Source organism: Podarcis muralis, chromosome 10 (genome assembly GCF_964188315.1).
Source record: "Podarcis muralis chromosome 10, rPodMur119.hap1.1, whole genome shotgun sequence".
NCBI classification, from domain to species: Eukaryota; Metazoa; Chordata; class Lepidosauria; order Squamata; family Lacertidae; genus Podarcis; species Podarcis muralis.
In genome coordinates, this window is record NC_135664.1 from 54777293 (window position 1) to 54795608 (window position 18316).

The window sequence follows — 18316 nt, forward strand, 5'->3', positions numbered from 1 at the left end:
CAGAAGCAACTGCTCCCTCACAGAAGATCAAAACATAACGATGTTCCACAGTGGAAATTACAGTATAAGAATGCCCTTCACAAAGAGTAGCAGACACTTATAGCAGGTATGAGCAGGGTGTAGGTTAAGGTGGATCTTAAACTAGGTTTGGGTCAACTGCTACCCATACTGTCTCCCAGCATTGAAAAAACCCGCCAAACAAGCCAGGCGGCGAAGCAACTCACAGCACTGAAAACAACTTTTGCATAAATATTCCCAGTGCCAATGCAAGGATGGTGCTAATGCACAATGTGTCATGCCAGTACAAAGATGGCATCAAGTCTCATGTGTGCATTGCTGCCTTCTTTGTTGAGGAATTTAGCAGTTAGACCATGGGGCAACAGCGTCTAAGAAAAAACAAACCCGCTGTTGGAGCCTATCTACCTATCTTTTCAGGAGAGCTCAAGGCGGATTCTTCATTTTCAAATTTAAGGGCAATTTCAAGCAAGTGAGAGCACAGAATTAAAGTGACCTGCACTATGTTTCATCAGATTATGGTGACTCAGGGACAACAGCAAGAAGGAGAAAAAGGAAGCTTCAGCATAAATGTCCTACTGAAGCAGTAGCCACATGACTTACAGTATGTTCAGATGCAAGTGGAGAAAAGTCAAAGCGTATGTAGCTCATTCTAAAGTGCTTTGTGGGAACAAGACCCTTTTCCTACTGCTTTATCTATATATTTTTATTATTTAAAAAAAAAAAAAAGCTTACTGCACATGAATGAATAACGAAGTTGTAATACAATCAATCCAGGATACACACACATTCCACATTCTAAAAGCCCAAAGAGAATTGTGTATTTTCAGTTAGTATTTCCAATGAACTAAGCAGGTAAGGATAGAACTTAGCATAATTTGGTCTCCCGTAAATGATTCAAAATTTGGCAGAGAAGCAGGGCTGGCCTTAGCACTAGCAGACCTTAGAAGGGCAGCATATTTGGAGAGCAGCAAAGGGGCTGTTGCTTCCTCATGTTGCTTCAGGGCACTTCTTATTGCTGTTCAGGAACAATGAAAGATGGGATAGGCCTTGTTTGCACGTCACCTTAAAGCATAGTTTAAGCAAAACAATGCTTTTAAGTTAAGGAGCAATATACTGGAATACAGCAGCTCACAAGATCCCCACAGGCTCTTGCTGTTCCTTCCTTCAGTGCCCTGGGAAGGAAACAACAGACACTGGCTTGCTACTATGTGTGAAATGGAACTTGTTGTTTATTTTACTCCTAACAAAGTATGATGGTAAGTCAAGAAGAAAACTTGGCTTACCATCATGGCTTGTTAGCCACGATGTCAAGGAGATAAAGATGTCAAGGAGATTTAAAAAACTGCACAACTTTTAGAAGACATCTGAAGGCAGCCCTCTAATGGGAGGTTTTTAATGTTTGACGTTTTATTGTATTTTTATAATTTGCTGGAATCCGCCCAGAGTGGCTGGGGAAACCCAGCTAGATGGGCAGGGTATGTTGTTGTGGGTATGTTGTTGTTGTTGTGTGGTATGTTTCTTCCACAGTATGCTGAAAAAGGCAGAGGAGGAGAGAAGCATGGTCTTTTGAGCATAAGGGAGGGCCATACCTCAGTGGCAGAGCACCTATTTTGCAGGCAAGTCTTGGTTAGGAACATCCTGCATCTGAATTCCTAGAGAGCCCTTGCCAGTCAGTGCATCAAAAATACTGAGCAGAGGGACCAACAGTCTGGCTAGGTTTGAGGCAGACTTGGTATACAAGTATGGTTTAATGTGATGTACAAAACGGGCCAATGGCTGCAAACATCAGGAGGAAGAGGAAAGGGTGGGCCAGCTGTGACGTGCAATGGATTGGGCAGCAGTCAACATTCGAGCTGTAATTTGGGGGGCGGGGGGGGGAGGGAATAGGCACCAGAGTGACTGGTTGCTCTGAAGAAAACTACAGTGGTACCCCTGGATGCGAACAGGATCCGTTTCAGAGCCCCGTTCGCATCATGAGCAGAACGCAACCCGCGTCTGCACATGCACAGGTCGCGATTTGCCGCGTCTGTGCATGCGCGTGACGTCATTCTGAGCGTCTGCGCATGCGGTGAAATCTCGAAGTAACCCGTTCCATTACTTACGGGTCGCCGCAGGACGCAACCTGAAAAGATTTAACCCAAAGCGACTTTAACCTGAGGTATGACTGTAGGGGCATGAAAGATGTCACATGCTCAACAAGTATCAGGCTAGGCAGAAGGGGCAACAGAACTACAAGACTGTGGAGAACAAGTGGAAATGCCAGAGGATTCTAAGGTTTTGCCTAGGCTAGTGCTGGAATATCCCCACATCCTAAACAGCAGCAACAGATCTCTAAAAGCCCTAACAACCTGGATGCTTAGGCATTTTCTAAATCTGATCTAGGACGCTTGCACATCAGAAAGTTAAGCACTACAACCTGCATGTGGGAAACCCACATCCTCTTTCTTGCAATTACCAAACATCTCTAAATGACCCATTCTTGCCAGCACTCAAGTCCCGAGAAACAAAAATGAGGTTTACTAATGTAGGAAAATTCTACAGCCAAAAAGTATGGGAAGCAGATGGTGCCTTCACTCCCCACCAATTAGGATGTGGGTGGACTAAATGTTCCCTGGCAGAAATTTGCACTGATTCGTCTTGGATTTATGGGTGTGCTTGCATATTCACTGCCCCATTACCCCAATGCGATTTGGAATGTACAGGTCTCAAAGAGCTACTGCTTGGTTTTTATTTGTCTTGCATGGTTTTAAGATGATAGGAGACGTCCTGCTATTTTCCTCTTAATGCCAGTAGTAGCATACTCCAAAAGTCTCCCTGCATTGTAGTGGGCACACACATGAGCAATTGCAAGGATCTCCTAAGTTCATCTCTGTAACAGACCTCTTGCCGCTCCAGGTTCAGCGGTTGGGTGGTGGCAGTAGTGATAAGAAGAGGCAAGGTAAGTCTGGAAGAATGGTCCATATTCAGAAAGTTTGAGAAACACTGCTCTCAAACCAAATCTGCACACCAACACACACAAAGACAGCTGAGATAAGCACAGCAAACCAAAATTGTGCTTTTCTGGTTTAGCGTTATCGTAGGTCTGGCACACTCTTTGTACACCCACACAAGCTGCTTTATTGTCATTATACTGCCCACATCCACTGGAATTCTCTCTAGCACAACCAGCCACAGAAGTGAAAAGGAACTGCCCAAGAACTTCCATAGCTTCAGTAGCACTTGTGCCGAGAAGGCATGAAATGTGACCCAGTGACTTCTAACCACTTCCTCTTGCTACCTGGATTATATCCCATATTTCAATTGTTTCTTGGTCTAATTTCTGTTACGCACCCTGGTGCTCAACAAGATTTAACAATCCAATGAAATGACACTTGTTTGGTTTTGAAGAACAAGGACCACAACAGGGTATGCTTGCTTTCCATGAACATACCTTCTTTCCGAGAAAGACAGTTCCCTTTCTCTTAGCTTTCCTAAAAACAGAGCTGAGGTATTTATCAATCACTGCTTAAACTCTCTCATCAGACGACCAGCTTCCACTAGAAATGTTTAGTGAAGGAGAGGTTGTCTCCAGCCTCCTATCTTCTGGAACTGGGCAAAAATGCACTAAATGTCAAGGCTTTGGTGGACGATGAGCTTCTTTCTAGTGGCATCTAAGTTGCCTCTTTAACAAAAAGAAATAAAATAAAATAAAAATAAATCTATGTTATATTAATCAACACAGCAAAGAATTCTGCTAACTGACAGCATTCTGATTCCAACTAGAGGTAACTTTGACCCCCCCCCCCTTTTCTGGATAAAAATAAGAATTAGGACCCATTTTGCAAATGAGGATTAAGAGCAAGACAAAAAGAGAAAGCAAAATGCAATCGCCACCATTTTTAAGCCACAAGACATAGGGCAAGAAAGGAGTAACATAGAAAAAGTTGGGGATAGGCAAAGAGTGAGCAAAAATGTCAATGTTGATCCAGGAAGTCCCATTTCTTAACAAAACCTTCCTAGCAGACTGCCCTTTAAGACAACTTACTGCATATTAAAACATACACACACTTGCTGAGTTTGCAGATTTAACATGTTTTAAAGTTCTTTTTCAAAAAGTACCAAAGCACAATTTTTGGAATGTGTAATTCTTTCAGAGAGGGGCTGCGGATGGGTTTTCCTTTTTAAAACATATTCAGTTCAACCTGAGAACTCCCGTTTATGAAACGTTAGGTACCTGACATTATCTTGCACCTTTTAAAATAGGTACATTTGTTTTTCATAGTCTGCATTAGACTTTTTGGATACCCCCCCCAAAAAAAAGGCAACACACAAACATACAGAGTGAAATGATATCAGCAAAAAATGAAAAGAAGCTACGTGTTTTAACACTTCGATGTAATTTTGTAAAAACGTTTGTTGCTGGACTGACGAGAGAGGGGGAAAAAGCCTCCCAACCCTTTCTGAAAGTGTACAAAAAGGAAAGATAGGGGAAAGGGTGACTCTGAACAAGAGATAAGAGCAATTCTGGAAAGAGAAGGTGCAGCATCCCCTTTTCCTTCAAATGAATCCTTTCTCAGACTCCCCCTTCCACATATCTGCCAATTTGGCCATGTTCCTGTTGTTGTGTTTTTTACCCGAAAGAGCGGGTGCTCCTTCAGCTGAAAAGGATATACTGCATTTATCCCATTGATTGGTAAGCACACCAGGAAAAAAAGACCACACATAACCCTAGCAAAAAAATAAATCAGACCCGAGGATGATTGTTTGGATTAGCTCTGTCTCGTCAGATGTTCAGCCTTTGATAACTCGTTGTTAGAGGGAGAAAGCCGACCAGCAGACCATCCCAAGCCAATGATGCAGTAGGAGTTCCAATCTCATCATGCCAGAGCACCAGAAAGTCAAAGCACGAGCCCTCCTCTCTCCTGGGAATGATGCCAATGGAACAGGCAGCCACAGGGTGGGGGAAGGGGGTCTCCAAATGCACATGGCGTTTAGACCGGAGGTGAACATACAGGCAGCATAGATTCTGGTTCTTAACAAGGGATTTTCCCTTCCCACCCAAAGTTGGATTGGTAATTCCATTCTGCTTTCCTCTAAGTGTACAGACCTCTTTCCTCTAAATTTCCTTTTTTTTTTTTTTTTTTTTTTTTTGGAGGGGCAGAAGAGAGTCTGGATGTTATAAAAAGAAACCGTAGGAACACAAGACTTTTTTTTTTTAAAAAAAATGAGAGAGTGGATTTGCTGCCAATGTTGCCGTGGCTACTTGAACGCTGCAAATTCGCCTGTAGAGGGAGGACAAGAGCTGAGTTTAAAAAAGTTGGGTTTCATTCATCAGCAAGACAGAAATGTTATCCAGCATAAATTTGACACTATATACCGGGTGCAGCAGGTGTTAGGAGAAATGCAATTGTTAATAATTAAATGTACAGAAGGATATCATTGGCAGAGACAGAAGACAAAGTTACTTTCCCCAAATCTCTTAACTATGGGTTTTTTAAAAGGTGCAAAAAGCAAACTTGGACCATATGGCAGGGTATTAAGAGCCCGTATGCTCTCATGAAGAATGTGCAAATGTAAAGTTTTATCATCGTTCACATTTGTAAGATTATTCTCAACACGTTTTACACAATGGCAGCTGCTCTCTTGGGGTCAAAAAAGCAAGGATTTATTGGCATGGCTCTCTGCTCTCCAAACCCCCATACTGATTTAGGAATATCTAGAAGAAGAAGAAAAAAATCCAGTAGCACCTTGGAGACCAACTAAGTTTGTTCTTGGTATAAGCTTTCATGTGCATGCACACAAAAGCTCATACCAAAAACAAACTTAGCTGGTCTCTAAGGTGCTACTGGACAATTATTTAATTTTTTAATATATTTTGACTGCGTCAGACCAACACGGCTACCTAACTGATTTAGGAGACAGGGAATGGATGGAGCTTCCATTTCCTTTCACATGGTTGAGTTAAAAGAGTTTATCTGAAGAAGCTACACTCTGGAAAACTTTAAAAGGTAGACTTTCTAGAAGCTCTATTTCAGGGCAGCAGGCTAACCAAATACCATACTATTAGCATATATGTACACCCTATTAACGCTACCCAAATGAGAAATTTTGTGCTCTGATGTCAAAAGCAGGTACGGCTGGGTTCTACTTTCTCCAGCTTATTACACAGGTCTCTGGTCTCTTATCTTAGCAAGGCCCTGGGCGAACTAACAGCTTCACCATTTGTTGCAGCAGAAAAAGCAAAACCTTGTGCTCTGGGGCTAATTTTAAGAACATTCATGTTCTTTCACCCATTCCAAACTACAGGCTTTGGTTACCACCTTCAGTCCATTTAACACTGATTGCTGGCTAGTCTGTAAATAAGAAATTACATCCCCACTGATCCTCTGGTCTTCCTGATTCAGCTTATCATTTGGAGTGTTAATTGGTGCCACAGGATTGTGAAGATAAAAATGTGTTAATTTGGAAAGGCAGGGCTCCGCTAGACGTTCCATCTAGCCATAGACTAAGAGCATTCGCTCAGAGTCTTCCTCACCCCCAAGCTATGCAAAACATAAAGAGGGAAAAAATCCTAAGCCCATTTTAAGACGTATTAGAATTCACAGTCATCGGTATCAGGTTCAAAACATCTGAAAGTTTAAATTTAAGGCGGCGGTGGTGGTAAACAATCAGGACAGTAGTATCCTGAAATTCTGTGAGCTAGCAGAAAAACAAATGCTTAGAATTATTTAGTTCTCTGATTCTCTCAACGGAGAACCTCCACGGAGCCACTATGCAGAAGCAACATAACCTAGTAAGGTGCCCATCAAAACCTTCTGCCCTGTCCTGGATGCAAAGCCTGCAACTGCTCACAAGGCAGCTTGCTGGAGGTATAAAGGCAGCCACTGCTGGGCAATGATCAAGGGCGAGGGACGCCTGATACCCACAAACCAGAGAAAGTCACAAGGAGGAGCTAGGCAAGCTGTCGCCTTCACGTTGTGCAGGCGTGTGACCGATGATGGACTAGCAGGCACAAGCCTTGGCTTCATCAGTTCACACTGGACGCTGCAAGTCGATTCAGATAAGCCATGGGCACTCATAGTGCTGAGGCAGCAGCCCCTGCACTTCTGCTACCTACGGGCTTTTCAGGGAATTTAAATGGTGACCATTCAACTCAATCAGCTGCGTACTAGCTTGCAGGGGAATTTCCCTACTTCTATATATCTAACAACAAAGAATGGCAAGAACACTCCTGAAAACTTCTAATCGCCCACAGCTTGTCTGAGACACTAACCATGCTGAGCAGTTTACAATTGATCAGGAATAACAGAGCAAGCAAGATCATTGTCACCTAGACAAAAAAGCTTGACACATAGATATGGATGAAGGTTATTATTTAAATACTTGTCACCAGAGGTGAATGTAGCACGAAGCAATGAAGAGCAGGTTTACCTGCTCAAGGTAGATACTCCCAATGTGGAAAAAAGGAAGGTTGGGAATGTAAAAAGTCCTTGACTTCCGGGTCCTTGACTTCCACATTACCTTAGGTAAAGGTAAAGGGACCCCTGACTGTTAGGTCCAGTCGCGGATGACTCTGGGGTTGCGGCGCTCATCTCTTTATTGGCCGAGGGAGCCAGCGTACAGCTTCCGGGTCATGTGGCCAGCATGACTAAGCCGCTTCTGGCGAACCAGAGCAGCACACGGAAACGCCGTTTACCTTCCTGCCAGAGCGGTACCTATTTATCTACTTGCACTTTGACATGCTTTCGAACTGCTAGGTTGGCATCCACATTACCTTACTGGAGATCTAATCAGACAAATTCTATACACAAGCATAAAACGTTTTCTCCACATAAAGGAGAACTGAGTAGAAATATCAACTCATGTAAAGCTGAGCATTAGCAGCAAGCCATTGACTTTGTAAGAGAGCTGGTGGCGAAATTTTCTTTCCCCACCTTTAAACAACTTTTAAAGTTTACTACTCTTGCTTTTACAAGGCCATTTCCTCCTATTATGAGCATCACTGCTTTCAAGCATGGCCACACAGACAAAAAGCAATATTCACTTTTTAAAAAATGTCCCTTCTAACCTGTTAAAAGTCGAGCAATGCTTATTAACATGCCTGAAGCAGACCGGCGCAAAGGCATGGGTCCAGCAATGATTTTAAACAGCCGAAAAGGGGTGTTAAGCAAGAGCAGTGCCAGAACAGAGGCAGTAAGAAAGGACAAAAACAAACAAACCCAAGAATAAAATGAAACAAAAACACAAAGAGACTTCCAATTCCAAGTAAGCAACCATTTTCAGAGCAGGAAGTTCAGAAAAAAGCCACTCCCTGCCTAAGTCTTTGATGTTCTGTTCACCTTTGCTCACTGAAACGAGGGTGGATGCAGCTGGCCTTTTAAATCCAAGTTCATCTTGTCTTACTTTTGCCCACTGTCAGCAACGCTGCCGACTTGAGACGCTAACATGATTGCTACCACATGACACTGACTGAAGGGACAAAACAGGCAGCTTAAAACGCAAAAATAAAACTCTACCAGCTACCTGTGCAGCAGAGATGGCAAAAGAAGAGAAGGAAATTTGACCTACAATCCAAACATAAATGGAGATGCATTTGTGTGTGTGTGTGTGTGAGAGAGTGCTAGCTACTTTCAACGACCTTTTCCCTTTTCTACTGAGCAGCTTTTCATGGTTGGCAATTGCCAGGCCATCCATCGCCAGCAACAGATGCCATGCTGGGAATATATACAAGACTGAGTTTAAAAGGTGAGTTTCTTTTTCAGTCAGTACACCTTCCCCAAAAACAAAGCGAACCAGCTCATTGGAATGTGAAACATATGCACACATGAAGGGAGGCGGGGGGGGGGGGGGCACACTAAGCACACAGGCACATGCTTTCAGCTTTTCAGATTACAGAAAACCCACCGTATCCCCCTGCCTGGATGGGTGTTTTTGGAGAAGCGCAAGCATACAGACTAAAATCCTCTGTCTGGAAACCAGCTCGGTTCAAGGAGGGCTCAGATGCACTGCGGTGAATTTTTGGCAACGACCGGGCCAGGAGCTCAATAGAGGCGAGGATCTGAAAACAAAGAGAGAAAAGAGAGAGTGGGTGTTGCGGAGCGAAGACAACAGAGCAGTTCCAAACTGGAACAAATTAATTCTCAACGAATTATAATTCTGTCAATTCTGAGAATGGCTGTCGTTGTGTAGTAGAACGCCTGTTTTGCATGCAGGTTCCATCCCTTGTGTCTCCAGGTGGGGCTGAAAAAGAATTCTGTCTGGAACCACCGAGAGCTGCTGCCACGGTTGGCGATATTGGGTTAGATGAAACAATGATCTGACTTAGTAGAGATTGCTTCCTACGTACCTATGCAATGTTCACTGAGAAACCTAGTAAGAGAGAGAAACTGCCCTTCAGGACTTAAAGATGACCCTCCTACAATGATGGCAGTGCAACTGCTTGATTTGGCACTCTCTGTTTAAGAGGCAATGCTGGAATTAAAGGCTTTAGAAATGTCTTGCTGCTTTAAGCACTACTAGAAAGCAAAACAGGAACACTGCCATTTAAGCACTGAAATGATGGTGCTGGAGTAAATTCTTAAGAGCATTGATGCTGCAATTGCTCATCATGTTTTGTACCAGCCCCTGCCCAATCTTCTCAGAAAGGTTGACAGCATGGGAGATGGGCCGTGCTCTCTATTGGGATTGTACAATCTCCCTGTTTACTAGTCTTCGGCCAGCAGGTTGTGATCCACCTGACTCATGTCCAGATTTCATGCGAGTTGTACCAGTAACACCATTAGCCCCACCGTTTTGTTTTCCTTTGGAAAGGGATTGGGGAGAGGAGAGGGGGGAAAGAAGTGCAGACACAATAGGCTAAAAAGGTAGAAGTTGGTCCCACAATGCAGATTAGGCTTAACAGCGAATCCCAGATTGAAAAAGGGCTTTAGACTCTCTCCTAGCTAACTGCTGGACTAAACGGACCCAGTGGGCCTTTATGCTGAAACTCTACTGATTTCTTGTCACTGGAAAGAGTTGGGCATCATTCAGTATTGATGATATGCACAATAGGGACGTCCCCTAACTGTTGTTGTGTATTGATAAAATCATCTGAAGCTGCCCTGAGGAATGAAAAATCAAAACCAACAAAGGCGGTGATGGTGAAGTGTTTTGCAGCAGGAAAACGGAACTTGCAGCTATTTCACAGACTATGTTTAAAAGACCCATGGTGCTAATACTTCCATGGAGACAGTCACATAGACAAAGAGAGGCAGAAACCAGTGCGTCTCTAGCAACAATTCTATTATTCCACATGCAGAGCAGGCTATTATTACCATTATGCGATTCCCAAGGCAGGTACATGCCAAAGGGCAAGCCATTCATTTTCTGCTCTAAAAGAAGATGCATTTCTGATAAGAAACTCATTTAGACTCCCTTAGAGCCAGTCTAAATGAAATATGAATTTTCTCCTCCCCATTTTATTGCAAAGGTAAAGCTACCACGGTGAGGGCTGAGAACGATTTGAGGGTGGATGAAGAAGGACCTTTAATAAAGCAACGTAGTGCTGGCTTTTAAAAATTACTTTTTGCAGCAGGAAAACATGCCACTTGCTGCAGCAGTGGGTTTTCCATTTATTTTGGCAGCCGGAGCTCTCTGCTTCGGCTGCCACTTCACTTCCCTGAACAATGGCCCCTGAACGATGCTTGCAACCTTAGCATCACCCAGCGCCATTGCACTGCTAACATCTTCCAAGCTGTTCAGGACAGAGATGGGGTGACCAGAGCAGAGAAGGCCTCCTTCCACTGTCACCCCTAAGAATGTTTGGAAGCAATTACCCTGTGAGGAAGAACGACAGGATCGTCTGCTATGGGGTTTTTGGCACTGGGACCCATAACTGCTGCAGAAGGAATGACAAGAAGCCAGCAGACTCCAGTTATGCCTACAAGGCCTCACACTGTGAGGTCAACAACTTCTGGCCGAATTGCAGACACTTCTGGGAAGGCCAGGTCACCAGGCCTCAGGGCCCTGCCAAGGCCTGTCTTTGAATGGCGAACAATCTACTTCCATGCAGCTGGTTATTATAGCTACTTGTAACACTAAGTTTGCTTGTTTTCATCTTTCCTTCCCATCCCTTTTTTCTTTTTGTGTTGTGCCTTGTAAGCCCAAGGGCAGGGGCTTTGCTGTCTTTACTGATGTGAAAGCTGGTCCCAGAGTGAGGAATAAATATTTTAAATACATAAGGCTTCTGTTAGAACAGCCAGCTCTTCTTTTTTTACAGTGAGAGGAGAAAAGCAGCAGCACTGTAGCCACAGGAAGCATCCCATCCTGGGCCATGAAACTACCCAAACAATTTCATCCTCCGCCCCCCGAAAGCCTAAGAAATGGCCTTGTGCCCTTGGATGCAATGAATTGCACTGGGGAGGTCATTTTGGCATAGTCCTTTCAGCTGGTGCTTGCTGACCCTAGCAAGGAATGTGTCCAATTTGAATGTAGTCAAATATTAGGAATATTTCTTACCTGTGGGAAGAGGGGTCGTTCATCCCTTTTCTTTTTCAAGCATTCTGCCATTAGCCTCTTCATTGCTTTGGGACAGTTACTTCGCACTTTGCTGAGATCTGGAGAGAGGTATCCTCGCCCCACCATAAAAATGATCTTTGTTTGCAGGGAGGAAAAGAAGAGTGGGAATGAGAAGGTTCCAGCAAACATCTACTTTCTACATTAAACTGGGCAAGGGGGAAGTGTTAATGTAAAATAATAATAATAACCCTGAACTCCAGGCTTGCACAGAACTTGTGATCTTTCAGTCCATACTGTATTTCAAAGGTTTTCTAAAGCCATATTTAAAATTCTTTTCACACTGGAGGGTGACAGTAATTTCACATTAAGGTGTGCAACATACTCATCAATGGTAGCTTGGTACCCAGTTATATTCTGATTGGAATGAATTAATATGAATACATATTACTCAGATATACACACATATCTGCAATGTGGCATCAGTATTGAATAAATTATGCTGCCTGCTAGACAACCCAAAGGTAGACACTAAATTGACCTATGTCCTGCCCCCTTTCAGGTAAAGGGAGGGTTAAGTACGAGACTTGTCACTAAATATCTAAGATAGTGCAACTCAATTTTAATATTCGTTCTGTGCAAGCTGTTTGCCAGCCCACTGGATATTGTCAAAACTCAAGAAATAGCCAGTCACCCTGTTCTGCAGGGATAGCCAGGATCCAAAGATCTACTTTAGGTATGTCCATGTGGTTGAGCACACCCAGTGGGATTTCTTAATCTTACTTAAAAAGAAGACTAGGTGCCACAACACAAGCTGAGTCTGAAAGCCCTCTCAGTTTCAAAAACCATGGAGGTTGTTAGTTGGGGGAAAAAAACACCCAAGCCCAAAGACCCTCAGCCCTAAATTATTTGTGTTATTCTTTGAATCTTGACCATAACGTTGCTCACTTGCCAGTTGTTCAGTGTAAAGTGATACACAATTGTGCAGAACCAGATCTCATCAAAAAGGGCAAAAATATCCCAAATATTGAAGTACTCAAGGATGTGGTATGGATAAAAGAAAATCAAATTAGGAACTTGGCATTTCATCCTCTGGGTTTCTTACTAGAGCACTTCACTCATTTTACCTGATGCCAAAGTTTATTTTTTATTGCAGTCATCTCCCACCTTATCTCTGAGGAATTCAGGTCAATGTACATGGGTGTGTGTGTGGGTGTGATCCCATTGTATCCCCCAAAACCTGGGAGGTTGGCTAGGCTGACAAAGCATGACTTGTCCAAGGTGACATGGCCCATGTCTCTCTGGTCCAAGCCCAATACTATCAAATGCACAACACTGGCTCTTAAGTGAGGGCCTAGGGGAAGACACCACAAGTCTATGTCCTTAACACTTCCTGCATTTTTCTACTTCTTGATATATGACCTTTTAAAATTAGGGTCTACTTGAAGCAGGAAAAAAGGCACTTATGCCAAAGACCATTTTACAAATTTAAACCACTCATTAATTATTTCAGACAATGACAAGTGATGAGAATGTGAAAGCACCAACAAAATCCAAGCTTCCCCAAAGCCATGAATGCCTTACCTGGTCCCTGTTGTTGATGTTAGAATATGGTAACTGCCCAGTCATCAGCTCATAAAGAACAATCCCAAATGCATACACATCTGACTGAAAGCTATATGGGTTTTTATCTTGCATCCTAATTACCTCTGGAGCCTGTGATGTAGAAGAGAAGAAAACTGCTTTATTCTGTTGCATTGAAAAGCTATTTTCTTATGTCTTACGTCACCAACCCCGGAGACTCCATTTCTTGAAAGGGAGACATAAAAGCCTTTAATGGATGTAAGATGTCTATAATAGCCACATATTTAGCCTACTCATTTGGCACTCATTAATACAAATTAATCCATCATTTCCCCAGGTATGCAGGTAATAAACTGCTTTAAGTAGAGTTATTATCACTTTTCAGGGACGCGGGTGGCGCTGTGGGTAAAAGCCTCAGCGCCTAGCGCTTGCCAATCAAAAGGTCGACGGTTCAAATCCCCGCGGCGGGGTGCGCTCCCGTTGCTCGGTCCCAGCGCCTGCCAACCTAGCAGTTCGAAAGCACCCCTGGGTGCAAGTAGATAAATAGGGACCGCTTACTGGCGGGAAGGTAAACGGCGTTTCCGTGTGCTACGCTGGCTCGCCAGATGCAGCTTTGTCACGCTGGCCACATGACCCGGAAGTGTCTCCGGACAGCGCTGGCCCTCAGCCTCTTGAGTGAGATGGGCGCACAACCCTAGAGTCTGTCAAGACTGGCCCGTACAGGCAGGGGTACCTTTACCTTTATTATCACTTTTCAGTGATGATAATAGGGAAATCTACCGGGCTAACATTTTGTATGAACACAGAGTTGACTGCAAAATAAGAGCCTCCTATTGGATAAAGTACAGAAAGGGACCTGTGCATTGGGATTTCACCTCCAGAAAGAGGAGAAAGGACAGCTCCCTTGCAATACCATACAAAAAGCAGAAGGTTCCATGTGCAGCGGCGTGCAGTCCTCTATTACGGTGCCTTATAAATGTTGCTATCCCTATCTTAGAGGCACAATGAATATACATCTACACAGGAGATGGTGTCAACTATCGGGTGGATCAAAAAATAGTTCAGAGAATACCCCCTTTATTTACCATCCATAGAATAGATCCAGACAACTGTTCAAACTGATGGGACCCGCTCCATCGTGATTTCACTGTTGCTAGACCAAAGTCACCTATTTTTACTGTGAGGTCTTCATGAAGAAATATATCTGAACAGAGGATGTAAAGAAAAAAAGGAGGGAAAGAGGCAATCCGAATTTCCCATCAGAGTACATATTGTGCCCATTCAACTACTACAAAAGCCCAGATCATAAGCCTGCATTATTATCTAGTTGCTACCTATAGATTCTAAGCGGAAATTTGAACAGTGCTCCTATTATCTAATAGTAAGAACAATAAGCAAACTAAGGAAGAGTCTCTATAACTGGGTTGACTGTATGGAGTCTTCAAAATCTGATAAGGCTAGTGGGAGTTTCTGGCATGTCAAATGTTGGTTTGAGAGGAAGCCAGCACAGTGCTTCCATGGTGTCACATAATAAACTACATCACTTGTGTGCATGATGCTTCTTCAATCAAGACTTGATTTGTTTTTGGCTTGATGTCATCATGCAACAAAGAACAAATCACTCTGATTTAGGAAAGGAGAACCATGTGCATATTGCCTGCTGGACTAGTAATTACAAGGATAAACTAAAATATGAATCAGAATGCAGATACGGATTTATTCACACTTCACATTTTCAGTAAGATACGAATTAGGATGTACATCCTTACTTCTGGCTCCACTGCCCCCAGTTAGGCATAAACCCTTCAAAAAGCCTTGAGTGGGACAACTACCTTGCCCACAGATCATCAGCTGATCTCACCTAACCACACTTTTTTCTCTCATGTTTTTAGAACAGATACTCACTTTAGGGATGTGGGAAGGGGAGGAAGAACAATAAAGGTCAGGTCTCTTAGAAAAAGGATACTATTACTCTTGAGGTCTCTGTGGATGATTGACTTGGCATGCAAGTAACTGGAAAGCAAGAAAATATTAGATAGAAAGTTGACTATATATTTCTGCTTACCAAGAGCCTGTGTGAAGCTGAATGATCTCAAAGATGACACAAACATATGGCAAAAGGTGGTCTCTAAGTTGTATAGTGTCTAAGCCATTTGTTTATTTACTGCATCTGTCTCCCATTCTTCCTTCAAGGAGTCAGCTTGCTATGTCAGCTTGCACCTATCAGCACCTGCAACTCCCCGGCTTTTTAAGACAACTGAATTGCAAACCTACACACCATACACAAATCTGCAGCTCTTTCTGCCCACTCCCCTTTGGGAGGAACAGCCTGGAGCTTAGACTTTGTCAGGGCCCAAACATCTCCTAATCTCTCTAATACACTGGTTGCCAATCAGGGGTTTGGGGACTGCTGGGGGTCCACGGAACGCACCCAGGGGGTCCGTGGCCCCATCCCTTGCGTCCCCCCCAACTAAATATTTGTCATTTTTGCCTGATAATAATAATGATCTGTTTTCAGCAGACCTAAAATCCTTTGCTTATTAGGGAGTACCCCACAATTTGTTCAAAAAATTGCTTTGCCAAGGTTACTATCTAATATATTGTAAATTTCATTTTAATAGTGGGTTTTCAGTGCAATCTGTTTTTGGGTGCCAATCCGGGCTGAAAAGCAGGTAAAAATATAAAAACAAATCACTTGGCAGTAAGTTGCCTGGAAATTAATGCAATTCAAACCAAGTGGACAAGCTTAGGATTGGGCAGCCGGAACATATCAGCTATAAGACAGCTTCATATTTATTAGCCTAAGTGACATTTATGGTTCCATCATATTCCACCCCTCTAGTATCATGAGGCACTGCTGCCAATTTCTTCACACCCACTTGAAATGTTTTAGGAGAAAAGGGAAGATGAGAAATCATTCTCCTTTATATCAGAACACTGTAGAGCAACACAAATCACACACTCATTGTTCCTGTTACTGGGAAGACTGTTGCTGGTATTACATGAATGCCAATCTGCAGCAAGGCTTGACTTGGGGAAGAGGGCATATCACAGCAGGCCATATGCATGCTGGAGGAAGCCTGAAGGCAATGCAGCTCAGTTACTTGTTTCTATGCAGATATGCCAGGAAGCAGCACTAGAAAAAAATGTGAGCTTCCATTCTAAGCCCTTCCAGCTTAGCCCTTCTGTGTTATCAGGAATGGGAATTAAAATGCTAAACCTATTCATTTTTTCCCCCTCGCGGAAAAGCAGTGCTTTGGGTATAAACTCCCTTAGCACCATACATTAAGAACAAATACAGTTATATTTAAAATGTCTTGGTAAGAGCTTCTCTCCTGTGATAGTCACCCAAATACAGCTACTGATCGGTCTTTACAGCTGTTACGGTGTTTTATGACAAGACACCGGATGGCTTGGTGTCAGCCCTTGTAAAACATCATGCTCTAAAGTTAGCTGGAGGAAAAATGTAAGAGATTTTATTCTAGCTGTCTTCAGTAAAAAGTAAAAATGATGAAAATCTTTAAACCAGACAAAGTATCTGGCACCAGACAAAGTATCTGGAGGAATTTACGAGAATACCTCCCCACTGATTCTATGACGCTGCCATATTAACTTCATGTGTTAGGGATGGGGAACCTGCAACTCTCCAGATGCTGATAGTTACAACTCCCATCATCACTGACCACTGGCCATTCTGGCTGAGGCTGATGGGAGCTGTAGTCCAACAACATCTGGAGGGCCACAGGTTGTCTATCCCTGCCACATGCACCGACAAAGCTCAGTGTGTGGAGAACTCTCTTTTCCCTCCCTCTCTCCTATTGAGTATATAGTACTATACTTACTCCATTCCTTGTGCTGTCTGCCGTGCAATATCTATCAGCTTGATCATCTCAAATTTGGTCTCAATGATGTGTAGATGGTGGTAAAGACTGGAGCCTTCACACCACTGCGTAACTATAGCCAACTGCGGCTTTGTTGAATAACCCATGAAAAGCAATATATTCACGTGTCTTGTTTTCCTGTGGAAAGAAAGGAGTGCGTAAAATCACTGAAAACACTTTTGATGGATTGAAGGGCTCTAACAATGAATGCCCTGTTATATGATGAATCCTGTTGGATTGACCAAGGTCCATCTAGTGCAGATTCCATATGGACATCATGGCTGAAATTATCGAATCCCCTTTAAAGCCATCTAAAGCTAGTGACCACTGCCACATCCTGTAGCAACTATTTCATTAAATGCATTATATATTCTGTACGCCACCAAGAGTGGCTGGGGAAACCCAGCCAGATGGGCAGAGTATAAATAATAAAATTGTTGTTGCTGCTGTTTTGCATTATGGGTTGCATTCAATGGTGGTTAAGCCTTAGTGCCCTGCAGATGTTGTTACACTCCAACTCCCATCTGCCCTCAGCTGTACAGCTAAATCACCAAAGATGATGGCCATCCTCTTTAGAGGACCTCAGATTACCTCTCCCTGCCACTACACACTCAGGCTGGGGTACACAACTGTCACCTATCCATCTACTGCAGCCCTCTGCCCAATATCCTGTTCTGATATGAAAGGTCTTCTAAACCTTGAGAACAGGTTTTCAGGGAGCAAGGGAGATGACTTGGGCAAGCAGAAGTGCTTTCTGCAAAGGCAAAGGCAAAACTGGATACAACCCCATATGAAATAATTGCTGTCTGTACAGATTCTCCTGCCAATCAATTTAATTGAATGACTTGAAGTCTGAAAGATGGAGTAAAACTTCTGTCTACTGTGACAGACACTTTGAAGAATTAGCACAGACTGTGCCTAGAAGGCTCACAGTTGGCATCTGACAAGACACTGGGAACCTGCAATGTTACAGGGTATTCTTGCTTCACGACAGGAATGCTTTGGCTCAGAGTTCCAGTTAGCCACAACCTCTTCGGGGAACCATCGTGTCACCTTTTCTCTCCCTGACCTGGGATTTGCTGCTGTTCTTTTCTACTGACACCTAGCATTCTTCGGGCTTCTGAGGAGACTCAGTGCTCATCCAGCTATTTTTTTTTGGGGGGGGGGGGAGTGCCCCTATAGGTTTTTTAAAAAAATTATTTTTGTACTTGGGCTTCTCCCAAGCATGTCGATACATCCCTCTTGTTTCTCAATGACTCCATTTTGGGTATGTAGTTCTTGGCATTCAGCACGTGAATTTACTATGAGAGGGAGCGATGGGGGAAAGGTCATCAAGCAGAGCAGAGCCAGAGAAAACAAGG

The 18316-nt window shown here is 43.4% G+C and overlaps 1 protein-coding gene across 3 annotated transcripts in view; it reads right to left on the bottom strand.

The window, feature by feature from the left end:
* Positions 1-732: 732 nt before the first annotated feature.
* Positions 733-18316, bottom strand: part of BRAF (B-Raf proto-oncogene, serine/threonine kinase) — a 52049-nt gene continuing 34465 nt past the window's right edge. For 2 of the 3 annotated variants that reach the window (XM_028745548.2, XM_028745547.2), the window contains 7 exons: positions 16917-17093; positions 15041-15087; positions 14160-14278; positions 13075-13206; positions 11494-11628; positions 8902-9055; positions 5119-5279 (listed from right to left, as the gene is read on the bottom strand). In XM_028745548.2, the coding sequence (XP_028601381.2) occupies positions 5257-5279; positions 8902-9055; positions 11494-11628; positions 13075-13206; positions 14160-14278; positions 15041-15087; positions 16917-17093 (787 nt within the window). In that variant the 3' untranslated portion in view covers positions 5119-5256. Of the gene's footprint in view, positions 5280-8901; positions 9056-11493; positions 11629-13074; positions 13207-14159; positions 14279-15040; positions 15088-16916; positions 17094-18316 lie in introns of all 3 variants that reach the window. The other variant, XM_077935064.1, reaches the window with a different exon arrangement.